This window comes from Polypterus senegalus, chromosome 7 (assembly GCF_016835505.1).
Source record: "Polypterus senegalus isolate Bchr_013 chromosome 7, ASM1683550v1, whole genome shotgun sequence".
In the NCBI taxonomy this organism is placed as follows: Eukaryota; Metazoa; Chordata; class Cladistia; order Polypteriformes; family Polypteridae; genus Polypterus; species Polypterus senegalus.
Window position 1 is genome coordinate 35,438,943 of NC_053160.1, and position 27,131 is coordinate 35,466,073.

Consider the following 27,131-nt stretch of genomic DNA (forward strand, 5'->3'; position numbering starts at 1 on the left):
CTCAGCAAAAAAAGAAACGTCCTCTGACTTTCAACTGTTTTTACTTTCAGTAAACTTAATGTGTAAATATTTGTATGAACACTAAAAGAGTCAACACCATAAGACAAACTAAAAATGTTTCACAATGTGTCCCTGAATGAAGAGAGGCTCAAAATCAAAAGTACCAGTCAGTATCTGGTGTGGCCACCAGCTGCTTGAAATACTGCAGTGCATCTCCTCCTCATGGACTGGACCAGATTTGTCAGTTCTTGCTGTGAGATGTTACCCCACTCTTCCACCAAGGCACCTGCAAGTTCCTGGACATTTCTGGGGGGAATGGCCCTAGCCCTCACCCTGCGATCCAACAGGTCCCAGACGTGCTCAATGGGATTGAGATCCGGGCTCTTCCACTGCGAGGATGATCAGCTGTCCTTCCTGTCTCCCTGTAGTGCTGTCTTAGGTGTCTCACAGTGCGGACATGGCAATTTATTGTCCTAGCCACATCAGCAGTCCTCATGTCTCCCTGCAGCATGCCTAATGCACGTTCACGCAGATGAGCAGAGACCCTGGGCATCTTTCTTTGGGTGTTTTTCACAGTCGGTAGACAAGTCTCTTTAGTGTCCTGCGTTTTTAGAACTGTGACCTTAAATGCCTACTTTCTGTAAGCTGTTAAGGTCTTAACGACCATTCCACAGGTGCATGTTAATTAATTGATTATGGTTAATTGAACATGCATGGAAAACATTGTTTAAACCCTTTACAATGAAGATCTGTAAAGTTATTTGGATTTTTAAAACATTATTGTTGAAATACACAGTCCTGGAAAAAGGAACGTTTCTTTTTTTGCTGAGTATATATATGCTCTGGTGGACGGCTGGAGCTCTTGCCCAGCCAGGATGCCTGGAGGATGAAAGGACTGGGAGAGAGATCATACCTCCCCCAGGACACGAGAGGGTAGCCCCCTGGTTTAAATCAGGACCATGGAATTGGAGCTTGGAAGCTCAACCCTGTTGGGGCCCATGGCCACCGCCAGGGATGTCTGGAAGATTCCAGAGCCCTGGACTGCAGCACTTTCGCCACACCAGGAAGTGCTGCTGGGAGATCGTCAGGGAGCACATGGAGCACGTGCGGGTGCAACATAAAAGGGGGTATCTCACTCCATTTGGGGAGCTGGAGACGGGAGGAGGAGGACAGAGCTTGCAAAGGGAGGAGAAGAGGTGGCAGAAGAGAGAAAAGGAAGGAAGAAAAGAAAGAGAGAGAAGGGACTGAGCCTGTTTGTGGTGATTTGTATGCTGAAGGGCACAAAATATAAATAAAAGCATTTTGCACTTGTGTGTCTTGGTGTCTGTCGGTGGGGGATGATTTACCACAATGCATATATATATCTCCATTTCCCCAACTTCTTCTCCTCTTTCCCTTTTCTAGTGATACACAACACATGATCATCAGCGAAAAGCATGACTCCTTTATGACAGCTATAGCTTTAGTGTGCCATGGCCAATATTTACAGTGTATTTTTTTACTTTCGTAATTCAACTCTAGTCTGAAAACAATATAAATATAACATATTAATACAATACATATTGTACATACAAACACATAATGTAAATACACTATGTGCACACACTTTGCAGAATTTTAGTAATAAAATCAAAATTTTCTTCTTGAATACAAAAAATATGTAAAGAATTTAGGAATGTAGACATGGAGATGAAATTACAATTTCTCATAGCAGTGCCAGCAAAAATACTAGGAGATTGATGAGATTTCCTCTTGTATCGGTTGTCCGGAATGCATCAGCTTTTTGTCTTGTTTTCTTTGGAATGTTCAAGTCTGGTAGCTAATTCATTATTTTCTCATTCCTTGAATGCCATTTCTTTAGGCATTGCAGGCCAGGTGTCTATAGACTCAAATGGTGATAGAAATGGAGATTTCTCTGTGATTGGCATGACGGATCCTGAAGCAGGCACTCATGAGGTAAGAATGAAGAATGGAGTTCTGAAATTTTTTTAAGTGACTCCCTTGTTTAAAAATAAAATAAGAAAGCATGTTTCTTTTAGGGCGCAGTGGTAGCGCTGCTGCCTTGCAGTTAGGAGACCTGGGTTCGCTTCCCGGGTCCTCCCTGCATGGAGTTTGCATGTTCTCAGCATGTCTGTGTGGGTTTCCTCTGGGCGCTCCGGTTTCCTCCCACAGTCCAAAGACATGCAGGTTAGGTGGAGTGGTGATTCTAAATTGGCCCTAGTGTGTGCTTGGTGTTTGTGTGTGTCCTGCAGTGGGTTGGTTCCTGCCTTGTGCCCTGTGTTGGCTGGGATTGGCTCCAGCAGACCCCTGTGTTTTGGATTCAGCAGGTTGGATAATGGATGGATGTTTCTTTTAGTTATAGATTTCCCCAGAAAGAAGTGTGTGAATGGTAGAACAAATGCCTGTACTGCTGTTATCACTCCTACTTTTCCACTGGGTTTTCTTCCTGGCACTTTGGTTGTCTCCACCATTCTAAACATGTGCATTTTAGATTAAATGGGGACAAGATTGTCTTTTTTATGAGTGTGTGAATCTGTTGGCTCTTGCTTTACGGGACAGCACCTTCAAGAATGAATGGATGCATTTTTCTACAAGGTATTCATTAAGTGACTAGACAAGTGTCTGCCAAAATCAGAATGCATCAGAGGTATGGATGTTCAAGGTGTGCAGTTTGTTTTTGTCTTGTTTTTTAAAAGTGTTGCATTTTCCTATTCAAATAATTTTCAGTCTCAGAATTCAGCTCTTACTTTTGTCTTCTGCTACTGCTGATGAAGTGAATGAAATTACATACACAGTCTCACGATCATGCATTTATCCATCCATCCATCTCCACCCATCTTCTAATTTACTTATTCAGCCCAAGGTTTTGCGGCATGTGCACAGGTGGAAGAAACACAGAGTAGCTCTAAGAAGTGTTGGCATGCCAGCCAGGTCACCCCTTTTAATTATAGTGGCAAAAAATAAACAAAGCAGGCACAGAAGGGCGCAATATCTAACATAAATAGTCTTCTTGCCTTCTGTATAAGAGTTGGCTCATGAGATTATCTACACTCGTAGAGTTCCATCCTCAGGTAAGGCTGGGTCCAAGTCAGACATTGACATTTGGAGGCGCTAGATTCTTATAGCCCTCCTACCTTCCTAATATTGTGTAGGTCTCCCTTGTGCCAGCAAAACAGCCGTGACCCATCGAGGCATGGATTGAAGGCATTCTATGGTATCTGGCACAGAGATGTTAGTAGCAGATCCATTAAGTCTTATAAATATGAGAGGTAAGGCCTTCATGGATTGTACTTGTTTTTCCAGTACATCCCATGGATGTTCGATCAGATTGAGATCTGGGGAATTTGGATGCCATTCAACACCTTGAACTCTTTCTTTTGTCATGTTCCACAAACCATTCCTAAGTAATTTTTTGCACTGTAGCAGGGTGCATTATCCTGCTGAAAGAGACCACTGCCAATAGGGGAAAACTGTTGCCATGAAGGACAACCATCTTTATGTAGGTGGTATGTGTCAAAGTAACATTTATATGAATGCCAGGACCAAATGTTTCCTGGCAGAACAATGTAGAGAACATCACTCTGCCTCTGCCATGTTGCCTTCTTCCCATAGTGCATCCTATTGCCATCTCTTCCCCAGGTAGATGATGCACACACACATGGCCACCCAAATGTTCAAAAAGAAAAAACTGCTTCATCAAACCAGGCCACATTCTTCCATTGATCATTGGTCTAATTCTGATGTTCATGTGTTGATTGTAGATGCTTTCAGTGGTCAGCATAGGCATTCTGACCAATCTGTGGCTACACAGCCTAATATGCAGTAAGCTGCAAGGCACTGTGTGTTCTGACAACTTTCTCTCATGGCCAGCATTCAGTTTTTCAGCAGCAAGTGCTGCAGCAGCTCTTCTATGGGATCGGATCAGATAGGCCAGCCTTGGCTCCCACATCATTGAGTCTTGGGCACCCATGACCATTTACTGGTTCACAAATATACCATCCTTGGACCATTAATGATAGGTAGTAACCACTGCATATTGGGAACACCATCATCTACCATTTTGGAGATGCTCTGACCCAGTTTTCTAGCTATTACAATTTGGCCTATGTCAAACTTGCTCAAGATCCTTATGCTTCCCCATTTTTCCTGCTTCCAACCGATTACCTTCAATAACTGACTGTTCACTTGCTGCCTAATATATCCCACCCCTTGACAGAGGCCATATGCAGTGTTTTACTGTGTCAATGATCTAAAATATGACCTTCCCCTGCTTAGGAAAATTAGGGTATTTGAAGACTATGGCATGAGTTTCAAATGCATGTCACTGGCTTTAAAACTCCTCAGTCTTTCCAAGTACATCTAGTTGAAGCCAACAAGATGGGGTAGGACTAGAAGTTAGAAGCGCCCAATCAGAGTCTCAGTCATTTCCACAGCTAATGTTGATGCATTTAGACACTGTCCTCACAGCAGCCTGCTGAATGGAGTGCGGCTGATCCACACATATCTTCTAACATTATACTAGGTATCAAGGCTCCAAAACAGATCATAAAGTAGTTGCAAAATCCAATTAAACACAGAAAGGTTATTCTTTTGAATATGAAACTACTGTAGAAGTGATAAACTCTAGGTAAAGTGCTTTATTATTCTGGTTTGTTTTAGCAAATAATCTTATTAAAGCAATTCTATCAATTTTCATGTATGGGGATCATTTTTGGGGAGAAGGAATGCTTAAACATACCTTCCATTTAACTGTATTGTGTTATGAATAGGAGTTGTAATAATAGCAACAGGCCTCCAAATAACAGAGTACAGGCCTCCAAAAAGTTCCAGAGGAGCAGATCAGGACCTTCTCTAACCAATGCAGATAAGTTCATCCAGTCCAGCTAACTCCAAACTTTTAACAGTGGGCTTTTTGGCCTGCTTAGACCCAAAAATGGAGAAACTATATTAAAACATGCTTAAGTTTTCAAAAAAATGTTTCACAATGGTGGAAGAACTGAGCAAAACTAAGGCTTGTGAACAACAAGTACAAACTATTTGTTTAAACAAAAAAAGAAATAACATAAGGTGCTCAAAAGAGCAGAAGGAATATGCTAAAAAGGCAATCCTAAGGTGAACCAGTCCCAAAACATTATCCTGAAAGTGAAACACAAAAACAGTAGGAGAAGTAATAAAAGAACCGTTAAAAAGCAAAGAAATGGCAATATGTACAAAACTCCATTAACGTCAATGAAAATGCTGCCAGAGGTCTTTTTGTGTGGGCTTTAAATAGCCAGAAGGTGGGGTCAGGAGCAGTGATATCATAGTGGCCTCGCCTCTTGGTGAACAACCCACAAAGTTCACGAAATATTAGGATATGTAAAGTAACAGCACATAATTACAAACAACAGAAGCGACATATAAATATGAAACATTATACGAGTAATTTAAAAATAACAAAAACAGTAAAACATAAAACAGTGTAAATTCAGGGAGTAGTAATTAGGTGTTCAAGGTATAAAATGTAGTTCAGGAAGGACTTTTAAAGCATGATAAGCCTTCGTGCCTTTCCTATTAGCACCTTCCCCACTTAATTAAGACACAATCCTAAGTAAGATGTCTTCCCAGACCGAATGTCACTGCTTTAAGTTACTCGGCTCATGCCTTAGTGATTGTGATATGACTCACATGCAGAAGGTAAGTAGTATTTGTAAGGGCTTTTTATGTCTACATTTAAAATGGAGAGAGATAAAGTAATCCCCCGACTATCGCAAAAGTTGCGTTCCAGACCCATCAGCGATAGGTGTTAATCCGTGATATAGAAAAACCATATAAATAAACATTTTTTTAATAGTTTAAGCCTTAAATTACCCCTCCCACACCCTTTAAACACATGTAAACTTATTAAAACACACTTTGTAAACACATATGATATGAGGATGTCGGGCTAAGGATATCAGTAACATCTCTTTATTATAAAAAAAAAATCTTGGCAGGGAGACGAGGCTTGATCTTCTTGGAAGACAATTTGACATCCTGGGGGAGACATTTTAACGTCACGCAAGACAAGGCAGTGAGACAGAAGGACAGCTGCTGTACAGGCTTTTAAAAGATCGACGCGCAGAGCGACAAACAGAACAAGCATCTTGGCAGAAACAGCACAAAGTCAGTAGCTGACCTGTCCACTTCTACTTAGAGTGCGTTCAGCTCCCCCCCTTCACAACACGAGCGGAAAAGACGTGAAGTGGCAGGAGCATAGCGCGCCTCTGGGGCGGTTGAGCGAAGTGATTGAGACCAGATCATCTCGGTGAGACACTTTGATGACACGCAAGACTAGACATTACAACATTAGGAAGCAAAACCCGTGAGACGGTGACTTTTGCATGTCACAACCCTACTTAAAAACAATTTAAAACAAGTTCACTGACATCTAACCAAGCAGTTGTTGGAAAGCTTTTGGCAGACAAACTTCAGGTGCTACCAGCTCTTAAAACAACGACAAGCAGAACACGCAGTTTGCCAGCAGCAGCTGCAGCAAGCCAGCAGATAATCCGAGCACTTCTCCTTAGCATGCGTTCAGCCCTCACCCCAACACACCCCCCACACCTTTTCCTTCAGAAAGCTAGCGGCAGAGACGTGAAGTGGCAAAAGGACAGCTGCTGTACAGGCTTTTAAGTGATTGACGCAAAGTGCGCCAAGCACAGCACACAGCTGGCCAGCAGCAGCAGCAAGACACCAGCTGAACTGATCGCATCTCTTTAGCATGCCTTCAGAACCACCCCTTCACAACACAAGCAGCGTTATAAGTCCTGTGAGAAAGAGATTTAACCACGCCCAGGACAGAAAATAAAGGACAAATATTGTTTTAACAAAAGTTTTAAAGTAAAAATGAAAATAATGCATATGTAACAAGTCCCATGACAATAACAATCTCTTTAAATTGTTTATCTGGTAAACCAAACCCAGGGGTGGGCGAGCGAAGCGAGCAGGTGGCGGAGCCCCCTAGTAATAATAATGATAATAATAATAAATCCGCGATATAGCGGGGGCACGATAGCTGAACCGTGATATAGCGGGGGATCACTGTACTACATTCACTTGCACTTTAAAAAAAATACTACTTAAGTAGTTAGCTCATGAGTACAATAATAATAATAATTAGTCGCAGTATTTCAGAAATGGCTGAATTTTTGTTGATAAGCTGAATGTATAGCACAATCTCGGGAGCAGTCCTGGGGGTAATACATTAGCATGTGTTATGTAGTCTGATTACTTTTTTAAGTAACCTAACACAGTAATTATTTTATTGAAGCAAAAATATCTGTCTTTTATTATCCCATCAGTCCTAGGTGTGTGTAAAGAAGCACACATACAGGTATGCTGGTCCTTTCCAGGGCTCAGTCACACAGCCAAGTAAAAGACAGGGAGCTGCATGCAATCCGGTAACAGAATCCTACAGATACAGGATCAGTTTAGTTTTCATCCAGCTGTTTGCTATAGATACAGTATGCAGAAGCAGTGTGATCTGGTGACATAAAGTGTTCATAACGCAAAACAGCAGTGGCTCAGGTTCAGGATGTTAAAAGGGGATGGATGTTATTTACTTCACATCACATGATAGGCTAAATGTATTTATAAAACACAAGAAGGTGATCACAGGCTTCATGCTTGTTTTTAGATTCATGGTGATTGGTGATGATGCCTAACTCTTTTTTTGTGCAGTTTACAACAAAAACAACAACATTTATTTATATTCTTGTTTTCATACAAATGATGTAGCTCAAAGTGCTTTACAGGATGAAGAAGAAAAAAAGAAAAAATATAAAAATAAAATTTGGCAGTATTAATTAACATAGAATAAAAGTAAGGTCCCATGGCCAGGCAAGACAGAAAAAAAAAAACTCCAGAGAGCTTGAGAAAAAAAAACAAAATCTGCAGGGGTTCTGAGGCCATGAGACCACCCAGCCCCCTACTGGGCATTCTACCTAACATAAATGACCAGTTCTCACGGTCTTCAGGCTCCACATGGAAGAATCAGACAATGATGGTTATGTGGACCTCTGGCCTTCAATCCATCAATGTAGGGACAGCACGGTGCTTTGATCAGATGTCCAAGTATTTTTCCAAAGGATAATTCGTTCTCCGGTGGGGAGTCCTCCCGCGGAGTGGCCCATTCCAGGAGGGCAGGTTCCTAATGGCGTCGGTCCCAGCGCTCGTCGGGGCTTCGGTCCTGTGAAAAGAGAAAAGGGAGAGCCAGAAGCACTGCCTGGACACTCGCCCCAAGCGTCCCGTCGGTCTCTGTACCGGCAGCGCTCTCCCCCCCTACCGACAGCCCACGACTTGCCTGTCTGGCTCCTCCGCCGCAGATTCCATGCCCGTCCGTTCGTCGTTGGCGGGACTGCTCTCGCAGGCGGCACCTCCAACCGCCCAGGGGTTTCACTCTGCCTCCGCAGAGGACGGCCCTTCACTCGACGCGCGCACCCAGCGACACGTCCCATCCTATTGGAGGAATCGGCATTCACCCCTCGGTTCCTCCTTCTTCTCTTGGACGCCCTGACGGTCTGGGTCTGAGCATGGTGGCAGCTCAAATCCAGCCCCGTCTGCATCCCTGCAGAGTAACAGGAGACTGCCGCGGGCTTGGAGCGCAGGGTGATAGGACCCAGGGCACTCGTCAGCCCATGTCCTGTCAGCCCGTGCGGACTCGCTCTTCTCGCTCCGCAGGCAGTCTGCACTATAGCATCCGCTGTTGGGGAATTGCCTACTTGTTGCCGGTCAACCTTATTAAAGTCACGGCCGTTTTCGGCGAATCCCCCTTATGCTGTACAGGGAGGGCAAGACTTACCTTCCCCGCCGTACTCTGCTGGCCAAAGGCTCCAGCGTCGCGCCGTCTCCCATGACCAAACCGCCTTCCAATTCAGCTTCTCCAGCTGAATGGCGAGAGCACTCAGCACCTGCAACAAAGGCGACTCTGCGGGCCAAAGGGACTCCTCCGGCTCGCGCAGAGCTCCCGGCGAAAACAGGGAGACAGACGTCGATGGGCTTACCTGTCCATCAGCCGCACTCGTTGTCTGCCTCCTGTGGGCCACTCCCTCTGGCCCAATCGGGTCTCTTCTTGGCACAAAACTGGCATTCCTTGGTCCCGCCTCTGTACCGTCATTGGCGGGCACACAAGACACACCGGCCAATCCTGTACATGCCATCTTGTCTCCCCTTCTCTGGGTGCGGTGGCTCGCCTCCTGGCAGCTTCGCAGATGTTGCGATTCTTTGAGCTGCAGCGGCTCCGATTTCGCAGCCTCCTCCGCTGCCGCCCTCGTGCTGTCGACAGCCCTTGGCCCGGCGTGCTCCTGCCACAGACGCGGATCCGGATCGTCCCTACCTGTGGGAAACAAGGTAAACCCGACCCCAAAGGGCCGTTTACTGCAGGGCAGGGCACTCGCCTCCCAGATCTCGTCACTCCGAGGCCCCTGCCTCGGTGTGGCCTTCTGCGTTGCAACGCCGGCCTGGCCGTCCTTCCAGATAGTGCGACTCTCGGAGCCCGCTGCACTCTGGCGACGCACGGTCCCCTTCCTCCGCACCCGGGGAACATGGCCCTTTTGCGGTCCGGCAGTGGTCCGTGGGGAGAACCGCTCCCTCTGTGTTGTGCATGCGCCGCTTCCGCGGCGAGTATGTGGGGTCCGCTGCTGCACCTGCCGTCCACAGAATATTGATTTAAAGCAGGTCCCTGCCTTGTACCAGGCAGAGCATCCTGCCGGCTACGCCACTGTGAACGCTGGCCCGGACTTACACAGACGGACATCTTAAGTTCGCCCAACAAACGTTTATTTACACAATATTTACAATCACTGCACTTCCCAGTGCCTCCATCACCGTTCCCCAAATGTCCAGGGCACACAGTCAAATTGCCTTTCTGGCCGTCTCCAGTCCTCTCTCCAGCTCCGTCTCTCTTCCACCTCACTTCCGCTGCTGACTGAAGGGAGGCGGCCCCTTAAATAGGAACCCGGATGGGCTCCAGCTGCTTCCCGGCACTCCTCCGCAGACACGTCCCAGTGTGGTGGAAGTGCCGGCTGCATACCCGGAAGCCCTCCGGGTGTCCCCTGTCTTCTTCCCCCCAGCACTTCCTGGTGTGGCGGAAGTGCTGGGCTCCTGGGTTGTTCAGGCACCGGGGCGCCGCCTGGCGGTAGCCACAGGTCCCTACAGGGCTGGGCTTCCAAGCCCTCTACCCGTGGCACCCAACATAACCAGGGTGGTCGCCCCCTCGCGGTCTGGAGGAGGCACAAGCCCTCCTCCGGTCCTCCTGGGCATCCCAGCCAGGCTCCAGCCCTGGCCGGATGCCACACCACTAATAACACAAGCAACACCAGCACATCATCAAAATGAAACCTCACAAGAAAGACAAAGTCGCTTAGCCACTAACATCTGCAAAATGGTATCCCTTTTTCTTTTCCTCCCACCGCTAATGCACAAGCGAGGCGAGCACTTTGGCCAAAATGAATCCTCCTAAGAGAGACGCCCAGAGTAGTTCTTTTCATTTACCTGACATCTCTACATTTACATTTTTTTTCTGACAATTTCAATAGTTTCTAGTACCTCAGTATTTTATAAATTTACTAGGGAGCTTTGCCCCATGCTCACTTCACACGCCAACCCCCGTTTTTGTTTTTCCGGATACACTCTTTTAAGATTTTTTTTTTCTTTGAATTGTTGCTATTTCATTAGTTTCACTTTTATTTCAGAACTTATGTAAAAAAACAATATTTGGAATCTTTTGAGTCCCCACGTGCTGAATCTTTTTAATGAGGTCAGTGAGACATGTGTTTAATGACTTTGTACCATAATTCAGGATAGGTTTCTCTGGAATTTCAACACAGACAAAGCGATCTACATCATCAGCAGTTAATAATTTTTTTTGCAAAGTAACCAATAAATGCATGTGAGGTAAACTCCGTTTTTGAAATTCTCTTGACTTAAACTTCAAAACCTTACAATATTTACATACTTCTGACATATCACCTATGTCCATATATTCGATCTCTATTCGCCTTTTTGTTATTTCTCCAAGTAATAATTTCTCTTTCTTTGCGCTAATGTGATGTTTACCTTGTTTGTTTTGACACTGTCGTTTTTTTCTGCTTTCATATTCTGTATCTTGCTCTGCTCTGTTTCGTGCCTGTATTTTTTTTTTTCATTATCTCTAACCTGCTCTGAATGCGTTTGGCCCCCTTGTTTTTTAACCTTTTTATGATGTTTTACTTTGTTTTCTCTTTTATTTCTGACCTCGCTTTATCCTGCTTTGTTTTCAATGACACTTGGTCCGTGGTGATTATTTTCCCTTTTTCGAGTAATAATTTCCATTTGTTTGCGCTATTAAGATCTTTACTTTCTTTTTTTTATACTCTCTAATTTTCCTACTTTCATATTGTTTAACTTTCTGCATATGTGTATCGCGCCAACATTTTTTTTTTTTGAGCCCTTTCGAATTCCACTGCTTTCATAATCTCTAACCTGCTCTGCATGTGTATAGCGCCAACGTGCGGATTGGATGTGTTTTTTTTTTTAATTCCACTTGTTCCGGGCTGATAATTACTTTCCTTATTTTCTAAATTTACACCTAGAATATTCTTTTTCTTTTTTGTCTCTCCAACGCTTTTGAGTCTCTTTTCTCCGTGCTGCTTTCTTCTTCTGCTTAGTCATCTACATACCCCTGGATCTGTGTGTGCTCAAAGCGAAAACATCACTGAGTGTGTCGCTGCCCGTGCTCTTATTTGATATTGATTGTAAGTAGGGCGTGTCTTGCAAGAATCTCATGTTCTACAAGACGTCCTGGGTCAATCTCTTGGCACAAAGTCTCATGTTTGAGGTCCCCACAAGACGCACCGTGGCCAATCTGTTTAGTCTCACGGGTCCTTTAAGTGTCTTTCATGATCTTAACGTGAAGATCATGTCTTGTCGCCCTACTGTTTCTCTCCAGAATTTTTTTTTATAATAGAGAGAAAGTATATATTCATGTGCACTTACTGTATTTGTGCATAGAATCACATTATATCAAAAATATTGCTTTAATATTTTAATTGATTTCACTGCAGTTATTAGGGCCTCTTGGGTAAAACTTTGGACAATAAAGTAAAAGCCTGCCAGTTTTCTCACCTACTACTACAGCTCCAGTTTGTTTGGAATAATGCAATGCTTCCATAGCATTTATTGCTAAGATCACTGTTCTGGTATAGGCATGAGAAAAAATGCCTGCTTTTAAGTAAACAGATAGATAGATAGATAGATAGATAGATAGATAGATAGATAGATAGATAGATAGATAGATAGATAGATAGATAGTACTTTATTTGTCATTGGGAAATGTAGTGTTTTACAGAAGCTCCATAAATAAATAAATATTGTTACAGTTTAACAAGCAACAAACCCCTCATTAAATACACAGCAGAATAACTTAAAAGAAAGTAAAACTTCTGACTTGGCTAAGGATAATTTGATTAAACAATTAATGAAGGAATGATATTACACTTGTACTGATGATATTTTATTAGCCTGATATGCTCACTGTAAATGTTACTGTTTTTTGTTTTTATTTATATAATACAGTATATTTATGTTTTTCTTCTCTCTCAACTTTAACATTATATATTCAGAATTTAATGGCCAGTTTCTGTATTTTTGCAGGTACTTGCTAACTACTATGGATTAAATGAAAGCTTTGAACTTCAACCCAGAGCAAAAACTGGGCACTTCTTTCAAAGGCTACCTTCAGTGGAGATATATCCTGGAGAATCGGCCATCCCTTGTAAATCATGTAATTTGTTTCTTTTAGTACAATTTAGAACAATTATATTTACATTTTCATTTTAAAAGAGCATGTGTTATATAAGAAAATATATACATAATATATACATATATACATAAAATACTTTTATGCATTTTAGCATTTTAACTATTTTCCTAATAACAAACATTAATCAAGAATAGACCATTCATGTTTCATATAGAGCTTTATATACAGCTCTATCCCAAGAGCACTGGGCACAGAGTAAGGTGCGACCTTGGATTGGGGTGCCACTCCACCACTGCCCACTCACCTGCACTAAGTAATTTGGGGTCACCAGTTAATTAACCATGCATATTTTTGAACTGTGAATGGAACTCTGAACAATTAGTGGAAAATGACAATGATGCAAGTCACTGTGCCATCGTCATTATGAATATTCCTAATGAAAACTGCTGAATACATTTCAGAGTTGTGAAAGTTAAAGTCCAACTTTGCAGCACTGGGCACAAAGGACCAGCCAACCTGCAAAAGAATGGTCATCCATCACATGGCAAATTTAGTATTACCAGACCAGTGTAGAGTCCCCAGTTAACATAACATACCTGCACTTTTGGTATAAGACACAAAATCTCAGACATAGGGAAAACAAGCACATGCCATGTAGATAGTGCCCAGCCTGCAATTTGAGCCCAGGGTTGTGTATCTGTCAGGCATCAGCACTTACCACTGTGCTACCATAATCCACCAAATATACAGAATACCTGGCATAATATAAATCTTTGCTATGTATTGACAGTGAAAGATTATTGAATTTATATCTGATGTTTCTGGTATTACAAAAGCATTGTGTTTTATTTTAATATTATATTTTTCTTTTGTGATGCATGCTGGTCACCACAAAAATATCACTAAGCAGTCTGCAGTTTTAGAGGCTGAGCATTGTTCTCGCTACAGTGGCTGAAGTGATTTATACTGTATGAATCGCTGGACAAACAGCAGCCATATCAATAATCTGGAATTTTAATTATAGCTAACAAATATGAGTTTTTTTGTTTTCTTGTATACTTTTTATGAATACTCAAGAGCCTGTTTGGGAATTTACTTTCTCCTCTTTGCCAAATTCTGCTCCAGAATGAATATTTGTTTACAGTGGGTTTATGAGTATAGATCTAAGCCTGAAAAAGTCAATGAAATAAAAAAGCTAAGTGTGTATAGCTAATGTGTGCTGGGAAAAAGAAGCACGTCAAAAGCTTGGCCAATAAACTGTTTATGGTAATATTTGGAATTCTTCAGATTCTTTGTAGGAAGTCGTCAGAGGGCATACATGAAACTGAATGTATTAGGAGGATATTAATAAAAAGCAGTCTTTCCAACTGTAGTGAAGATAATTACTTATGCCTGATCTGTTTTTTTACAAGCAGGTGGTCTCGGAGAATCAGCTGTTACTGGCATTGTTGTAGGAGCTCTACTTGGGACTGCATTACTTATGGCTTTCTACTTTTTCAGGTCAGTTTTTGCACAATTTTAAATGTTTCATTTTGTAATATTCCCCAGAAGTCTTATTGATTTGTTTAAACGTGAATCTAAATGCTGCTTATATGCTCACATTTCAGTTACTTAATGTGATTATAAATGTGGATGCCATGTCATTATAACTACATTAATCTCAAGAAAACCTTTATATGCTAAAATAAAATCTCATGTGTAAAGCACATGACACTCCCTACATAAACTGTGATTTTTACAAGAAAATAATGGAAGTCGGTGTGTGCAAGAAATGCAAAATCATCAACTCTGTAAAGTAAAATTTTCTGGATGAATTTTGTTAAAAAGTAATGAGTTTCTAACATTTTTTTAATGGTAATAACTGTGCCTAGTTTCAGATTGGGTGATTTTAGTAATTATATTAACCAGGGTTTGATGTGAGTGGGAATGCCATTCGGCTAATTGTAAAATTTTAATTTAAGTGTTCCCTCATTTATAATATCATCCATTTACTTTGTAATCCTCAATTTGGTTACCTTGAAAAACAGCTTGAACCTTTTTTTCTTGAGGTTGAATGATCACAAATCATCTTTTGATTGCAATATTAGAACAATCTAGATGAGAACAAGCCATTCAGCCCAACAAAGCTTGCCAGGCCTATCTACTTAATTCTTACAAAAAAACATCAAGTCGAGTTTTAAAAGTCCCTAAAGTCTTACTGTCCACCACACTACTTGGCAGCTCATTCCATGTGTCATGGTTCTCTGTGTAAAGAAAAAAACATACTAATCTTTGGGTGAAATTTATCATTAACAAGTTTCCAACTGTGTCCCCATGTTCTTGAAGAACTCATTTTAAAATAACAGTCTTGATCCACTGTACTAATTCCCTTCATAATTTTAAACACTTCAATCATGTCACCTCTAATTCTTCTTTTGCTTAAAATGAAAAGGCTCAGCTCTCTTAACCTTTCTTCATAATTCATCCCCTGTAGCCCTGGAGTCAGCCCAGTTGCTCTTCTCTGGAGTTTTTCTAACACTGATATGTCTTTTTTGTAACCTGGAGACCAAAACTGCACACAGCACTCCAGATGTGATCTAACCAGTGAGCTATAAAGCTTGAGCATAAAACCAGTTTGAGTCTGTTGAGAATGCTTTTCCAGGTTGGAGATGTACAATTTCATAACAATTATTATTAGTATTATTTCTGTATTGTCTGTAAATGTAAAAAACAGACTTACAACTTTTTTTTAGTTTGTAATATTTTTGGAGAATAGAATGACAGCTTGAAGAAACTGCAAAGGATTGTCTATCACATTATCTGAGGACAGCTGCCATAATCTCTTGCAGTGTAATTGCATGCTCAGTGTCTTTGCTGTGGAATAAATTGAGATTTGTGCCTGGGTAATGCATCTCATAGGCATGGGAAATCTTTCTGATGGATTTATTTGAAATTTAAATATACTAACTATTAAATCCTATGTACAGTAAGGTGTTTTCTGATAAATTAATAACCTGACACACCCATGCACCACAGTATTTGAGTGACCCCATTGTAATTTTGGATCAGATCCTAGAAAATTACCCACCTGTGTATAAATAATAACCCCACTTCCCCAAACAAAGGAGCTGATTTAATATGTTTAGCACAGTGGGTCCTGGTGAGTCGGTTATTGCATGCCAAATCTATATATATAATTCACTAAAGCAGCCAACCATGGGCAGGCAAGACGCAAGACAGAGCCATGCCCGCCAACTCACCGAGCCCCGCCCACTAACAATTCACTACGTACGACACGACAGAGACCCGCCCACCATATCTAACACTCCTCCTACCACACTCTCTAAAGCAGCCACAAGACAGAGCCCCGCCCTCACTAAAGCAGTCGCAAGACAGAGCCCCGCCCTCATTAAAGGAGTCGCAAGACAGAGCCCCGCCCTCACTAAAGCAGCCGCAAGACAGAGCCCCACCCTCACTAAAGCAGCCAACCATGGGCAGGCAAGACGCAAGACAGAGCCCAGCCCGCCAACTCATGGGCAGGCAAGACGCAAGACAGAGCCATGCCCGCCAACTCACCGAGCCCCGCCCACTATCAATTCACTACGTACGACACGACAGAGACCCGCCCACCATATCTAACACTCCTCCTACCACACTCTCTAAAGCAGCCACAAGACAGAGCCCAGCCCTCACTAAAGCAGTCGCAAGACAGAGCCCCGCCCTCACTAAAGCAGCCGCAAGACAGAGCCCCGCCCTCACTAAAGCAGCCAACGCAAGACGCAAGACAGAGCCCAGCCCGCCAACTCATGGGCAGGCAAGACGCAAGACAGAGCCATGCCCGCCAACTCACCGAGCCCCGCCCACTAACAATTCACTACGTACGACACGACAGAGACCCGCCCACCATATCTAACACTCCTCCTACCACACTCTCAAACTGTTTTACATGCTGCATACAGCGATTCCCAAACGCGATTACCTTCCTCCTGCCACACTCGCAAACTGTTTTACACGCTGCATATCACTAAAGCAGCTGTCACATTCCACCATCAGATTCAAATTTGCCTTTTACTTTTACACGCAGACAATTTCCTGTTTGATCGGGACAAACTTTCAAAAAGATATGCCTGTATCTGCCAAAACCAGTTTTCAGTCACGGACAATTGTATGTTGCTCTCTCCAGAGTTCCATCTTTTCATTCACTCACAGTTATATCCTCAAACCCACCCCATTTGGACAATTGTGTCTTTCAAGAAGTGTTTAGTCATCAATAAATAACTATGCGGCGTATGCTATGCCGCGGGTTGGCTAGTATCAGATATTACACAAATTAAATCAAGTCAAAATTATGATTTAACATTTGATTTGGATGAAGTTTTCTGCCAAAATAATTAACTTATTATTTTTAATATTCATTTCAGACTTTAATTATTTTTCTTTAATATATTATGCCACCAATCCCTCCATCAGGAAAGCACGAATGTTTAAGACCCAGATGCCCTTTCTGATTCCAACCTCCTTTAGTTGCCCTGTACAATAGGCAAGAGAGTCAGTGAGTAGTGATAAGTGAAGCGATTCATTTAAAATTGAATTCACAATGAAACTTTAGACTTTTGTTTTGTGATCGTGATTGTGTTTTGACAGTTGTGAAATTCATTCCATTATCATAAACATTTTCATCTCATTTTTCATAATTACTCTACATGTGCAAAAGCATAAAACAATTTGTTATGCTGCAAAGCATGGAGAGAGGTGGTAGGGCTCTAGAGCAGGGGTCACCAACTCCAGTCCTGGAGGACCACCATAGGTGCAGATTTTCATTCTAACTCTCTTTTTAATGAGTGCCATGTTTGCGCTGCTAATTAACTTCTTGTGAATTCATTTTAATTTAATTGCTTTTTTAAGATTTATTCCCCTGATCGTTCTTCTGAATTGCTTCACTTCTTTTCCTAAATGGCACCCAAACAGAAATGAAATGCGAAGTGAGGGAGCCAACAGAAGACCAGCTAAGTCAGGGCCTCAAACTCCAACCAATTTCACTCCAACCAGCTGCTTAATGAGGCTCCAATTCTTGTTAATTAAACCAGTTTTTTAACTCCATGGCTTGCAGCTGCTTGTGCAATAGGGTACGTTTCTGAAACTGTTGATTTTCTCTTCCGAAGAGCTCTGTTAAAATTTTTTGGGGACCTGAGCAGACCAATATTCCTGAGACCTTCATTGTTCTTTATTTTAAGATATTGTGTGTTGGACACCAGTTGTTTTGGCTCATTTTGTATCTCATTATTGTTTGGCAGCTAATTAAGGAAAAAGAAACAATTAAGGGGTCTGAGTCTTCAAGAGCAAGTCAATTAAAATGAGTTCAAAAGAAGTTAATTAGCAACAAAAACAGGTCACTCTTTAAGAAAAGGGTTAGAATGAAAACCTGCAGCCACGGTGGTCCTCCAGGACCAGAGTTGGTGATTCCTGCTCTAGAGAGCATTTACCTGTAAGAAGTTATCTACAGCTAAAGCCTATTAGCCATGGGTATGTGGTCTCTGGATGGAACCAGGCTTGGGTTGGCTTATTAAGTTGGGGAAAGTGAGCACAGATGGTGTTACCTCTTTCCCCAAATCAGAAGTATGAGGCAGAGTTGGCAGTGTGTAGGAAGAAGGCAGATGGGTGCACTGAGGCTGACTGAGAAAAGAGACAGCAGCTTTGCTACAGAATATCCTTAAGGAGCAATGCTTCATGATTTCCACCCCCAAAACCTATAAACAACCCTAAATCTCATTTTAGTATATTTTGCAATTGCGAAATCACTTACAAAACTAAATTTATGGGCAATGTCACAAAACTGTATGCAAAATGAAACTTGGCTGTTTCACTCATCACTAACGGTGACCTTAGAATAATGTCAACAGTCACAGGTCACATGTTGCTTTTCATGATAAGTGATGGAGATGGTGACCAGAGAAGTGTCACTCTTGCATGCTCATGATCTTATATTGACAGCAAAGAGCCAAGTGAAACTGTAGAAGAAGATACTGAAATAGTAAACCAGTTTGGGATCAAAAGACCTCAAAGTAAATGTGGAAACGGTGGGTGCATGGCCTTCTATGGGTTTTCAGAAGTGGGTGCATAAAAGATGTAGTGATGTGAAAAGTGGTTGTCCAGCGAATGGTGATATACTAAGGTTAAATGGACATGTCGACAATGGACATTTTTGGAAGAAGTAAAGAAACACTGCTACTTAGGTGACATGTTGAGTGCAGACAAAGATGTGGGCAGAGAAGTGTTAGCCAGGAGGAGAGGTGAATGGAAAAAATTCCAGGAGCTGTCCACCATTATAACTTCTAAAGGAGCCACTCTGGCATTGAAAGACAAGCCTTATTAAAGCAGTGTAAGGAGAAGTATGTTCTGTGGATGTGAGACATGGACAACAAAAGAGAAAAATGAAGCAAAGCTGAAAAGAACAGAGATGGGAATAATCAGGTGGATATATGGAGTGTCACGGAGTGAGAGGATGGTGTTGATAAATTAAAAGAAAGGTATGGTGGTGAGGAGTTTGTTTGAGCAAATGTAGCAAAAGGCTGAGAATGACTGGTTGGAGAGCCACACCAAGACAGAAGTGGAAGGAATAAAGTGGAGGGGGATACTAAAGGAGACATGGTCAGAAACCATGTCATATGATAGGAAAAGAATGCAACTCATGGCAAAGGAGGAAAATGATTTGGGGGGGGACAACTGTCTAACCTGTGGAAACCTGGAAACTGGTGATGGCGATAATGATGATGATGACACCACCAATAACCGTCTACTTTTCAACCCAGCTAATCTATTGATTGGGTCTTAGAATTTTGAAGTATTTAAAGTACATATTTAGACTTTTTTGAGAAAATCTCAGTTGGTTGTCTGCCTCCTATCAGAAATTGTATCCTGTGCCCAGTGCCAGTGATAGGTTATTTTGCTCCCTAGGCCAAGTTTATTAGTGTGCCAACTGACTGTTCGGTAGCTAATTCATGCGACCGGGCCCCCCACTTATGTTCTACACCCTAGGCGAATGCCTAATTCACATTAATGGTGGCACTGGTCTGTCTGTGCCATCATTATGCACTGTCTTCTCTGCTGCATAATGTTTTTTAATGTGCAGATTTTTTTAACTTCTGATCCTTGAATTGTGATAACAGATGGTTATCCGTGAACTGAGATACTTTGTGCTGTGAGTTCACAGCAATACATGTGGGTAGCAGTACTCAAACCCTGACCCCATCACTAAGTCTATTAATTTTATTTTGCTTGATTGAAGCAACTGCTAGGAGTCATGCTGACAACCTAAAAGAGAAGCGTGTGATCAGAAGGGAAGTACAAATACTGTCTTAATTCTGTCCACATTTGTGCCATGACCCACATTTGACATGAGGGTAAAATTTAGCAGGAAATAATGTAACAGAGGTCACGTAATAATCTCATTACAAAGACGAAAAAAATCAACCAAAAACATGTTCACTTAGTTCAATTGGCTAAGAGGTTTGTTGATCACATTTTGCAAGAAGGGCAAAGCAGATGCTGTGTTCTAAGGGAAGTAATAATCAGGTCTTAACTTGGTCCCGTGGACACGTTGCATGGTGTAGTAATACTTTATCAGTGTGTGAAATGTCCTTGTAGTATTCAGGGTTAGTTAGTTAGTGCTGTAGTGATTGCTGGACACTATGGTCTTACTTTGGCATGGTGGAATATTCGATATTCATCCTTGGATATGTTATTGATGGTTCGGGGTTTAAGCTGTTAGGGATCATGGAGCTAACCCGGACTGTCACAATGTGCTGACTTCATGTGTTATCAGGGGGTTTCACTTCATTTCCAACTATGAGAAAGACAGGAGTTGCCTTTTTGGCAGAGTAGTTTCTACTTTTTCAGTGGGTAGTCTTTTCTAGAGCTGGGCAATTCCAGTTTTATGATGTCAGTTTTGGATGATTCCATTTTCACATTGGTGCTGAATGATATAATGTTTCATTTCTCCAGTTGAAGGCATAGGAGAGCCTTTAGTGCTGAATATCACAAATGCTGCCTGCATACTATAGAGAATTGCAGGTCATTTGGAATAAATGAAGCACACTTGTACTAAACATACTGGCTAGCATATGATTATCTGAATGCACTTCAAAAATGAAAATTCACTGCTCAAAAATGAAAATGCATACTTGAACAGCTTGTATTTCAAAGTCACACTGTAAGTCATTTTTAGCTTTTTGCATTGGTTATGCATTTTTAATTCAGTATGTGTTTTTTTTAGTTTTTTTCTTACTGATATGCATAAAAATAGTCCAGGCTGTATTCTAATTTATAATTCACTAAACGTTTTATATTCATTATGAGGAAATTGGGTCATATGACAGAAAGATCCAAGCTGTGAAGTCTTACTTTGGAGTGCTAATTCCTTATCTTGTCTTAAAATGTACAAATACATTAATGCATTTATACATTATTCTTTTTTGATTGATTGCATTCAGATTAGTGTGCTAGGTAAAGTTACATGTGTTTGCAAAATCAATAATACAAAGTGGCCAGTGTGTAATTTTATTTTAAGGGCAACAGAAATCACAAAAGTACACTTTTAAATGTGTTAAATTATTCATCAAAGTAAGTTCATGCTGATAAAGAAACATAGAAGACAAGAAGGACTATAAAGAAAAATATTATCTTGCACAGCTTGCAATTCACCCAAAAATATTTGATCCTATCAGTGTCACAGATTTCACCCACATTCAGTCGTTGGTCCAGCAGACCTCCTACACTGCTGTGTTTTTAACATGTGCCCATTAACTGGGTATGATGAAAACTGTTTTGCGAAAACTTCATGTAGTCCTCCGCATATGATTACACATCAAATCATTGCTTTAAATTCTTTATATGATTAAAGTAAGGTAAAACATTATGTAGAAAATGCATCATAAGAGAGACAGAGAGCAAGAAAGAGACACTGCAATGAAGATATTTGAAATTTTAGTTGTAATGGTCCAGTGCCGCTAAGATTCACACCGTTGAAGAGAGCAGTGACATAAACAAAACCAACGAATTAATAAATCTATCTAGTATATAAAAAAAATCTTGGGTCGAGACGTGATCATCTCAGAGAGACACTTTGAAGTCACGCCCTACAATTTCTCAGAGATACCCACAGGACAAGGAAGTGAGACAAAAGGACAGCTGCTGTACAGGCTCTTAAACGATCGTCACGCAGCGCGACATGCAGATCATGCAGTGGGGCAGCAGCAGCGTCTGTACAGGCTTTTAAATGATTGACGTGCATCACGATATGCAGATCACGCACCACAGCACAAGCAGCTGCTGTACAGGCTTTTAAATGCCGAACACATAGCTCAGTAGCAGCAACTGCAAGCCAGCAGATGATCCGTCTGCATCTCCTTAGTGTGCGCTCAGCCCCCCCTTCACAACGCGAACAGCAGAGACGCGAAGTGACGAATGTGAAGTGCGCGTCCCATTCGACGAAGCAAGTAGAGGGCAAAGCCCCCTAGTAATATATTAAGTTAAAACCTAATACACAACAACAACAACCAGACAAACGTCCCCCTTTCCCCTACGGCAATACAGTTGTAACATAACAAAGAACCACAACAGTAAACACTCACAACAACGTCCTTATACAGTCCAATACACCAAAAGCAGGTGAAATGGTATGGTGTGAAGATGAGAACCCTGAGAACAGGTTTCGTAAAAAATGAGTGAAACAGTCCTACCAGTAGTCCTGACAGCAAAGGGTGAGATTTCCAGGAGCACTTCTTTTGAAGACACACAAAGATAAATCCACCACTGTACACATGACAGGCAGGCACGAGACAGTCCATTGATCCTAACGGGAAACGATCCAGGGCACAATTGACTTTTTAGACGACACGTTGGACAGGATACACAAAAACACCTATCTCCTGTTGCTCCAACCGTACTCACTTTTAAGCTTTCCCACTGGCCTCTTTCATCCCCAGCAGCCCCTACTTCCATTCCAGTCATCCTATGCAGATAATCCCCCTTGGGCTGCTGGGAAATGGAGTTCTTCTCATGGTAGCACTGCTACATAGTTATCTGAAAGCTTCACTTTAAATGTTAATGGTGTCAGATTAATTAATTTGTTCATTATCATAGTATTTAAAGAAGAGCCAGTCAATCCATTAGGTGACATGGCGGGCACTCACTGAGGGGCACCATTTTTGAAAGTTAATGGGTGCACACTCAAGACACTGGGAATGACCCCATTGGTTGTTGCACTCTGATGACGCTGAGTGGGCTCTATTATCCACTGTGTGCTACTTATGAAAGTAAAAGTGTGCATGCTCCATGTACCAAGGGCATGTGCTCCTTAAAGTCTTCAGTATGTACACAAAGGGGCATTGTTTGTGATACTGAAAGGACACTGAGGAGGACAAATTCCCCCCCAAACCCCCAAGGTCATTGATGTCTAATAATACCAACAACCTGCTTTGGACAATGAGGGGCAATGTCCATCCAACCCGCCTAGGGCTCCAAATGAGCTTTGACCACCACAGATCTAAAGGCCCTGTCACATTAGCCTATTTTTCCAGCCATTTTCTGTCATGGCCTTCATTTTCATAATTTTAGTGAGTCACAGGCAATAGGCAGCATGTCCCATGTGAAGGGCAATCTTGTAGTTTGACATACCCAGCACCTGACACCAACTAGTCCTAGACTTGCTTTGGGTTTGATTTCATTTTTAGTCATATGAGAGGACTCTATGAACCTGACAGCTGACAACCAATGAATGCTCATCTGAAAGTACAATGCATATAATGCGAAGACATAAGGAATGTGGGTGTTTTGAACCTCACAAATTGAAGAGAAGCTTATCTGTTTGATGCCTTGTACTTTGCATACCATAACAGAATGTACATAAGATTTAGGGGATGAGATTGTAGATGAACTCAACATGCCTGTTAACTCTTCATACAGCACCAGTTTGATCAGGCAGCATGCTATTGGATGTCAGAAAAAGGGGCGAGCGCGAGTGTGCTGGAAAGTCGGCATGCTAAGTGCCCCACAACTAAAAGTCAAATAATGTGACTAATCTAATCATGGCAGCTTCAGGTGCAAGGCAGGAAACAATCCCAGACTGAGCTCCAGTCAATCACAGGAAACACTTGTGAGTACAATCACTAGCCTATATGGGAACAATTAAGAGTTTAAAATCAACCTAACATGCATGCCTCAGCTTCCCCATTTTTGCCTTATCCTGAAGTTTGTGGTGTTCCTTAGAAAAGTATGGGGACTCTGTGTTACATTTCTTATGGTTGATTGAATGGTAACTAAGAAGATAGCATTTTACCTACATTCGATAAAGCAACAAATGTTATAGTTCTTCCTTCACTTGTGAATGAAAAACTTAAAAAAAAAAATAACACTAGTTTCTTTCTTTCTTTCTTTCTTTCTTTCTTTCTTTCTTTCTTTCTTTCTTGTACCAATTGTACCATTGACTCTTAATACAATGACCTCATGTTGTTTCTTAGTCTTGACATTATACAGTTAGTGTCCCTAAGATAACCCCAGTGTCACAATGTGCTCATTTAGAAAAACATCTGTAAAGTTTCTTTTTGTCTGTTGAATTCAGCTTCAACAGCTTCAATCTGGCAGAATTCTTTGAAAATAAATTGCCATGGTATGAGTATTCATTCACTTTTAATGTCATACGTTTTGTGTAATAGGAGCAACAATATTACACAGGGACACAGATGGAACTAGGGATAAATTTCACCCAAACATTAGAATTTTTCTTCACATAAAGAACCACAGATACTTGGAATAAGCTACCAAGCAGTGTGGTGACTTTAGGGACCTGCAAAACTCAACTTGATGTTATTTTGGAAAAATGAAGTAGATAGGACTTGTGAGCTTCTGCGGTGGGCTGGCGCCCTGCCCAGGGATTTATTCCTGCCTTGTGCCCTGTGTTGGCTGTGTTGACCCTGTGTTAGGGTATAGCGGTTTGGATAATGACTGACTGACTTGGGAGCTTTGTTGTGCTGAATGACGTCTACTCGTCTAGATTGTTGTAATTGTCTAAAAAGGTCAAAATAAAATTTAAAACACTAGGTCATAAATGAAAAAAAAAATCAGTAACACTTTAGTTTTAACAAAACCTTTACCATACACATTTTTGGGTCTTTGTAACATTTAAAAAGCATCTGCAATGTGACCTTCTAACACAGTGTCACTTTGGAGTGTTCTGTTGTGGCCAAACTGAGATACATTTCTCTAGATACTCCATATTTAGTATACGAGCTGTAAATTATTCATATTAACAAGTAGTTTTACCGTTATGTCAACATGCCAGCACTGCACAGAGATGAATAACCTGTCTACTGATCTTTTATAAATGTTATGAAGGCCAAAAGGAGCCTTTGTTAAGATCATGTTACAGAACAGTAAATGAGTAATAGATGCATTTTTGCAGAACCTAAACTAAAGTGTTACCAAGAATTCTAATATTCCAGTGCTTATAAGAATAATGCTTGTATTAGAATAAGTAAAAGCGCAAACATTTCTGGTCTCTGACTTCTTCTGAAAAATGTAAAGAAAAGCTCCTTTAAAAAGTAGAAGCCATCACACAATGCAACATTGTGCAATCTTATTATTGTCTGATTGTTTAATGAAGACTTTTTTGAAGAGGCTCTAACTCAGTCAGGCCTTGTGTGGTACGTGACAGAACAGAGCACAGAGTATATTATTGTGAATCTGAGCAGGCTGATGATGGGTGTGATAACCCACAGTGCAGTCTTTTGACATCTGCTAAGTGCGTGAGGTGAACACATTGAACACCCATGGTATACATTAACTACATCACCATTCCACCAAGTAACCATGGAAAGGACAGTATTTTCTTGGCTAGTGAATGATTAAATATTAACGAACTGCATTTGCTTATTTTGTATCCAGCAGTGCGAATCTCTAATTACTACTAATCTGACTAACTTCATTTTCTGAACTGCTGGGGCAAATTTTTTTTTTATTAAAACTTTAAACTTTTTTCTATAAATAAGTCCAAAATCTAGGCTGAAAGGTGGCCACCCTGTAAACGACTTGAAACACAGAGCCTTCATATATACCATACCTGCTCTACTAGTCTTTAGAAATCTTGATGTCACAGCTTTGAGAATAATGAAGTATTTGTATCATAACTTTTAACTGTTTAATTTCAGAAAAAACTACAGAATTACAATTGAGAGGCGAATCCAGCGAGAAGAATGCAACATTGGGAAGCATCGCCAGCTGAGAGAAGACTCAATTAGATCTAATTTCTCAACAGCATAGAAATGACAAAGGAAATGCTTGTTATCCCACCAAGCGTCTGAAGGGATGTGACCAAAGACTTTGTAGGCTGTTGAAGACGTCCTGTTATTTAAGAAGTTAAAAAAAAAAAAAGTTGTTTTTTAATCTCAATTTCTTTGACATTCACACACTCAGGAAAGTTGTATTGATTATATGGTGTAACTTAATGGCATATCATCTCTGTAGAGACAAGGGTATAATTTAACTGTCTAAAGCTTTTTAAAAGGTAATTTTGAGTTTTGGGTAGTAACATTTCCTGTCATTGCAAGTATACATTCCATACGAATATGCGTTCTTGAGTACATAATTGTGTTATTTGAAGTACCAAGAATTAGACTCGTAGTCAGTTACAAATGCGAGGGATATATTTTTATATATAAAAATTAATTTTAGAAAGCTGAAGGCAATGTTTTCTTGTTTTGTTAGCAAGGCATCCTTTACCCAGATAATCAATAGCATGTCTTGTAAACAAGCGAATGTAATGTTTATAGATTAACGTTTCTGACAAAAGAATGTAGACTTATGGTAAATCATATTTACATAAATTTAAAGCATAGCAGGGACTAATACACGTCACATGCTCACCAACGAAGAATTCAAAGGAGGAGCATTTTCGTTTTTGTGGAAAAAAAAATTGATAATGGAATACAAAATAATTTGTTCTACCATTGTCTGAGAAATCCATGCTAAATACTGTATCTTAGTCCAAGATAAAAGTTTTATGTTTAAAGGGCATTCTTTGTCTGTGGCAAAAAAATGTATACTTAATCACAATTGCTTTTCTCTTTTATTGTTTTTAACTTATTTATTTTTCCTGTATACAGAAGTAGTTACCTTTTTATCGAAACCAATACGATTTTTGGCCGAAATTACATAAAACTGAGATTCCTTTGGCATTCACTATGAGTATACTTAGACCATCTCTGAATAGGCCTGGAAAATTAAATAAGGAGTTCATTGGTACTTAATTTTATTGGGAGCATAGTATGACACTTGGTTTAGCTAGCTTCTTTTTCATTATTTTCAGAAAAAGCAGGCAGTTTTGTAGGCCTCACCGTGT

At 41.1% G+C, this 27,131-nt stretch overlaps 1 protein-coding gene across 4 annotated transcripts in view; it reads left to right on the plus strand.

The window, feature by feature from the left end:
• npr3 (natriuretic peptide receptor 3) overlaps positions 1-26,845 on the plus strand; it is a 104,942-nt gene extending 78,097 nt beyond the window's left edge. The window contains exons 5-8 of one of the 4 annotated variants that reach the window (XM_039758483.1): positions 1,862-1,956; positions 12,652-12,781; positions 14,173-14,260; positions 25,942-26,845. In XM_039758483.1, the coding sequence (XP_039614417.1) occupies positions 1,862-1,956; positions 12,652-12,781; positions 14,173-14,260; positions 25,942-26,053 (425 nt within the window). In that variant the 3' untranslated portion in view covers positions 26,054-26,845. The remainder of the gene's footprint in view (positions 1-1,861; positions 1,957-12,651; positions 12,782-14,172; positions 14,261-25,941) is intronic. The other 3 variants (XM_039758484.1, XM_039758485.1, XM_039758486.1) reach the window with 3 other exon arrangements.
• The last annotated feature ends 286 nt before the right edge of the window (positions 26,846-27,131 follow it).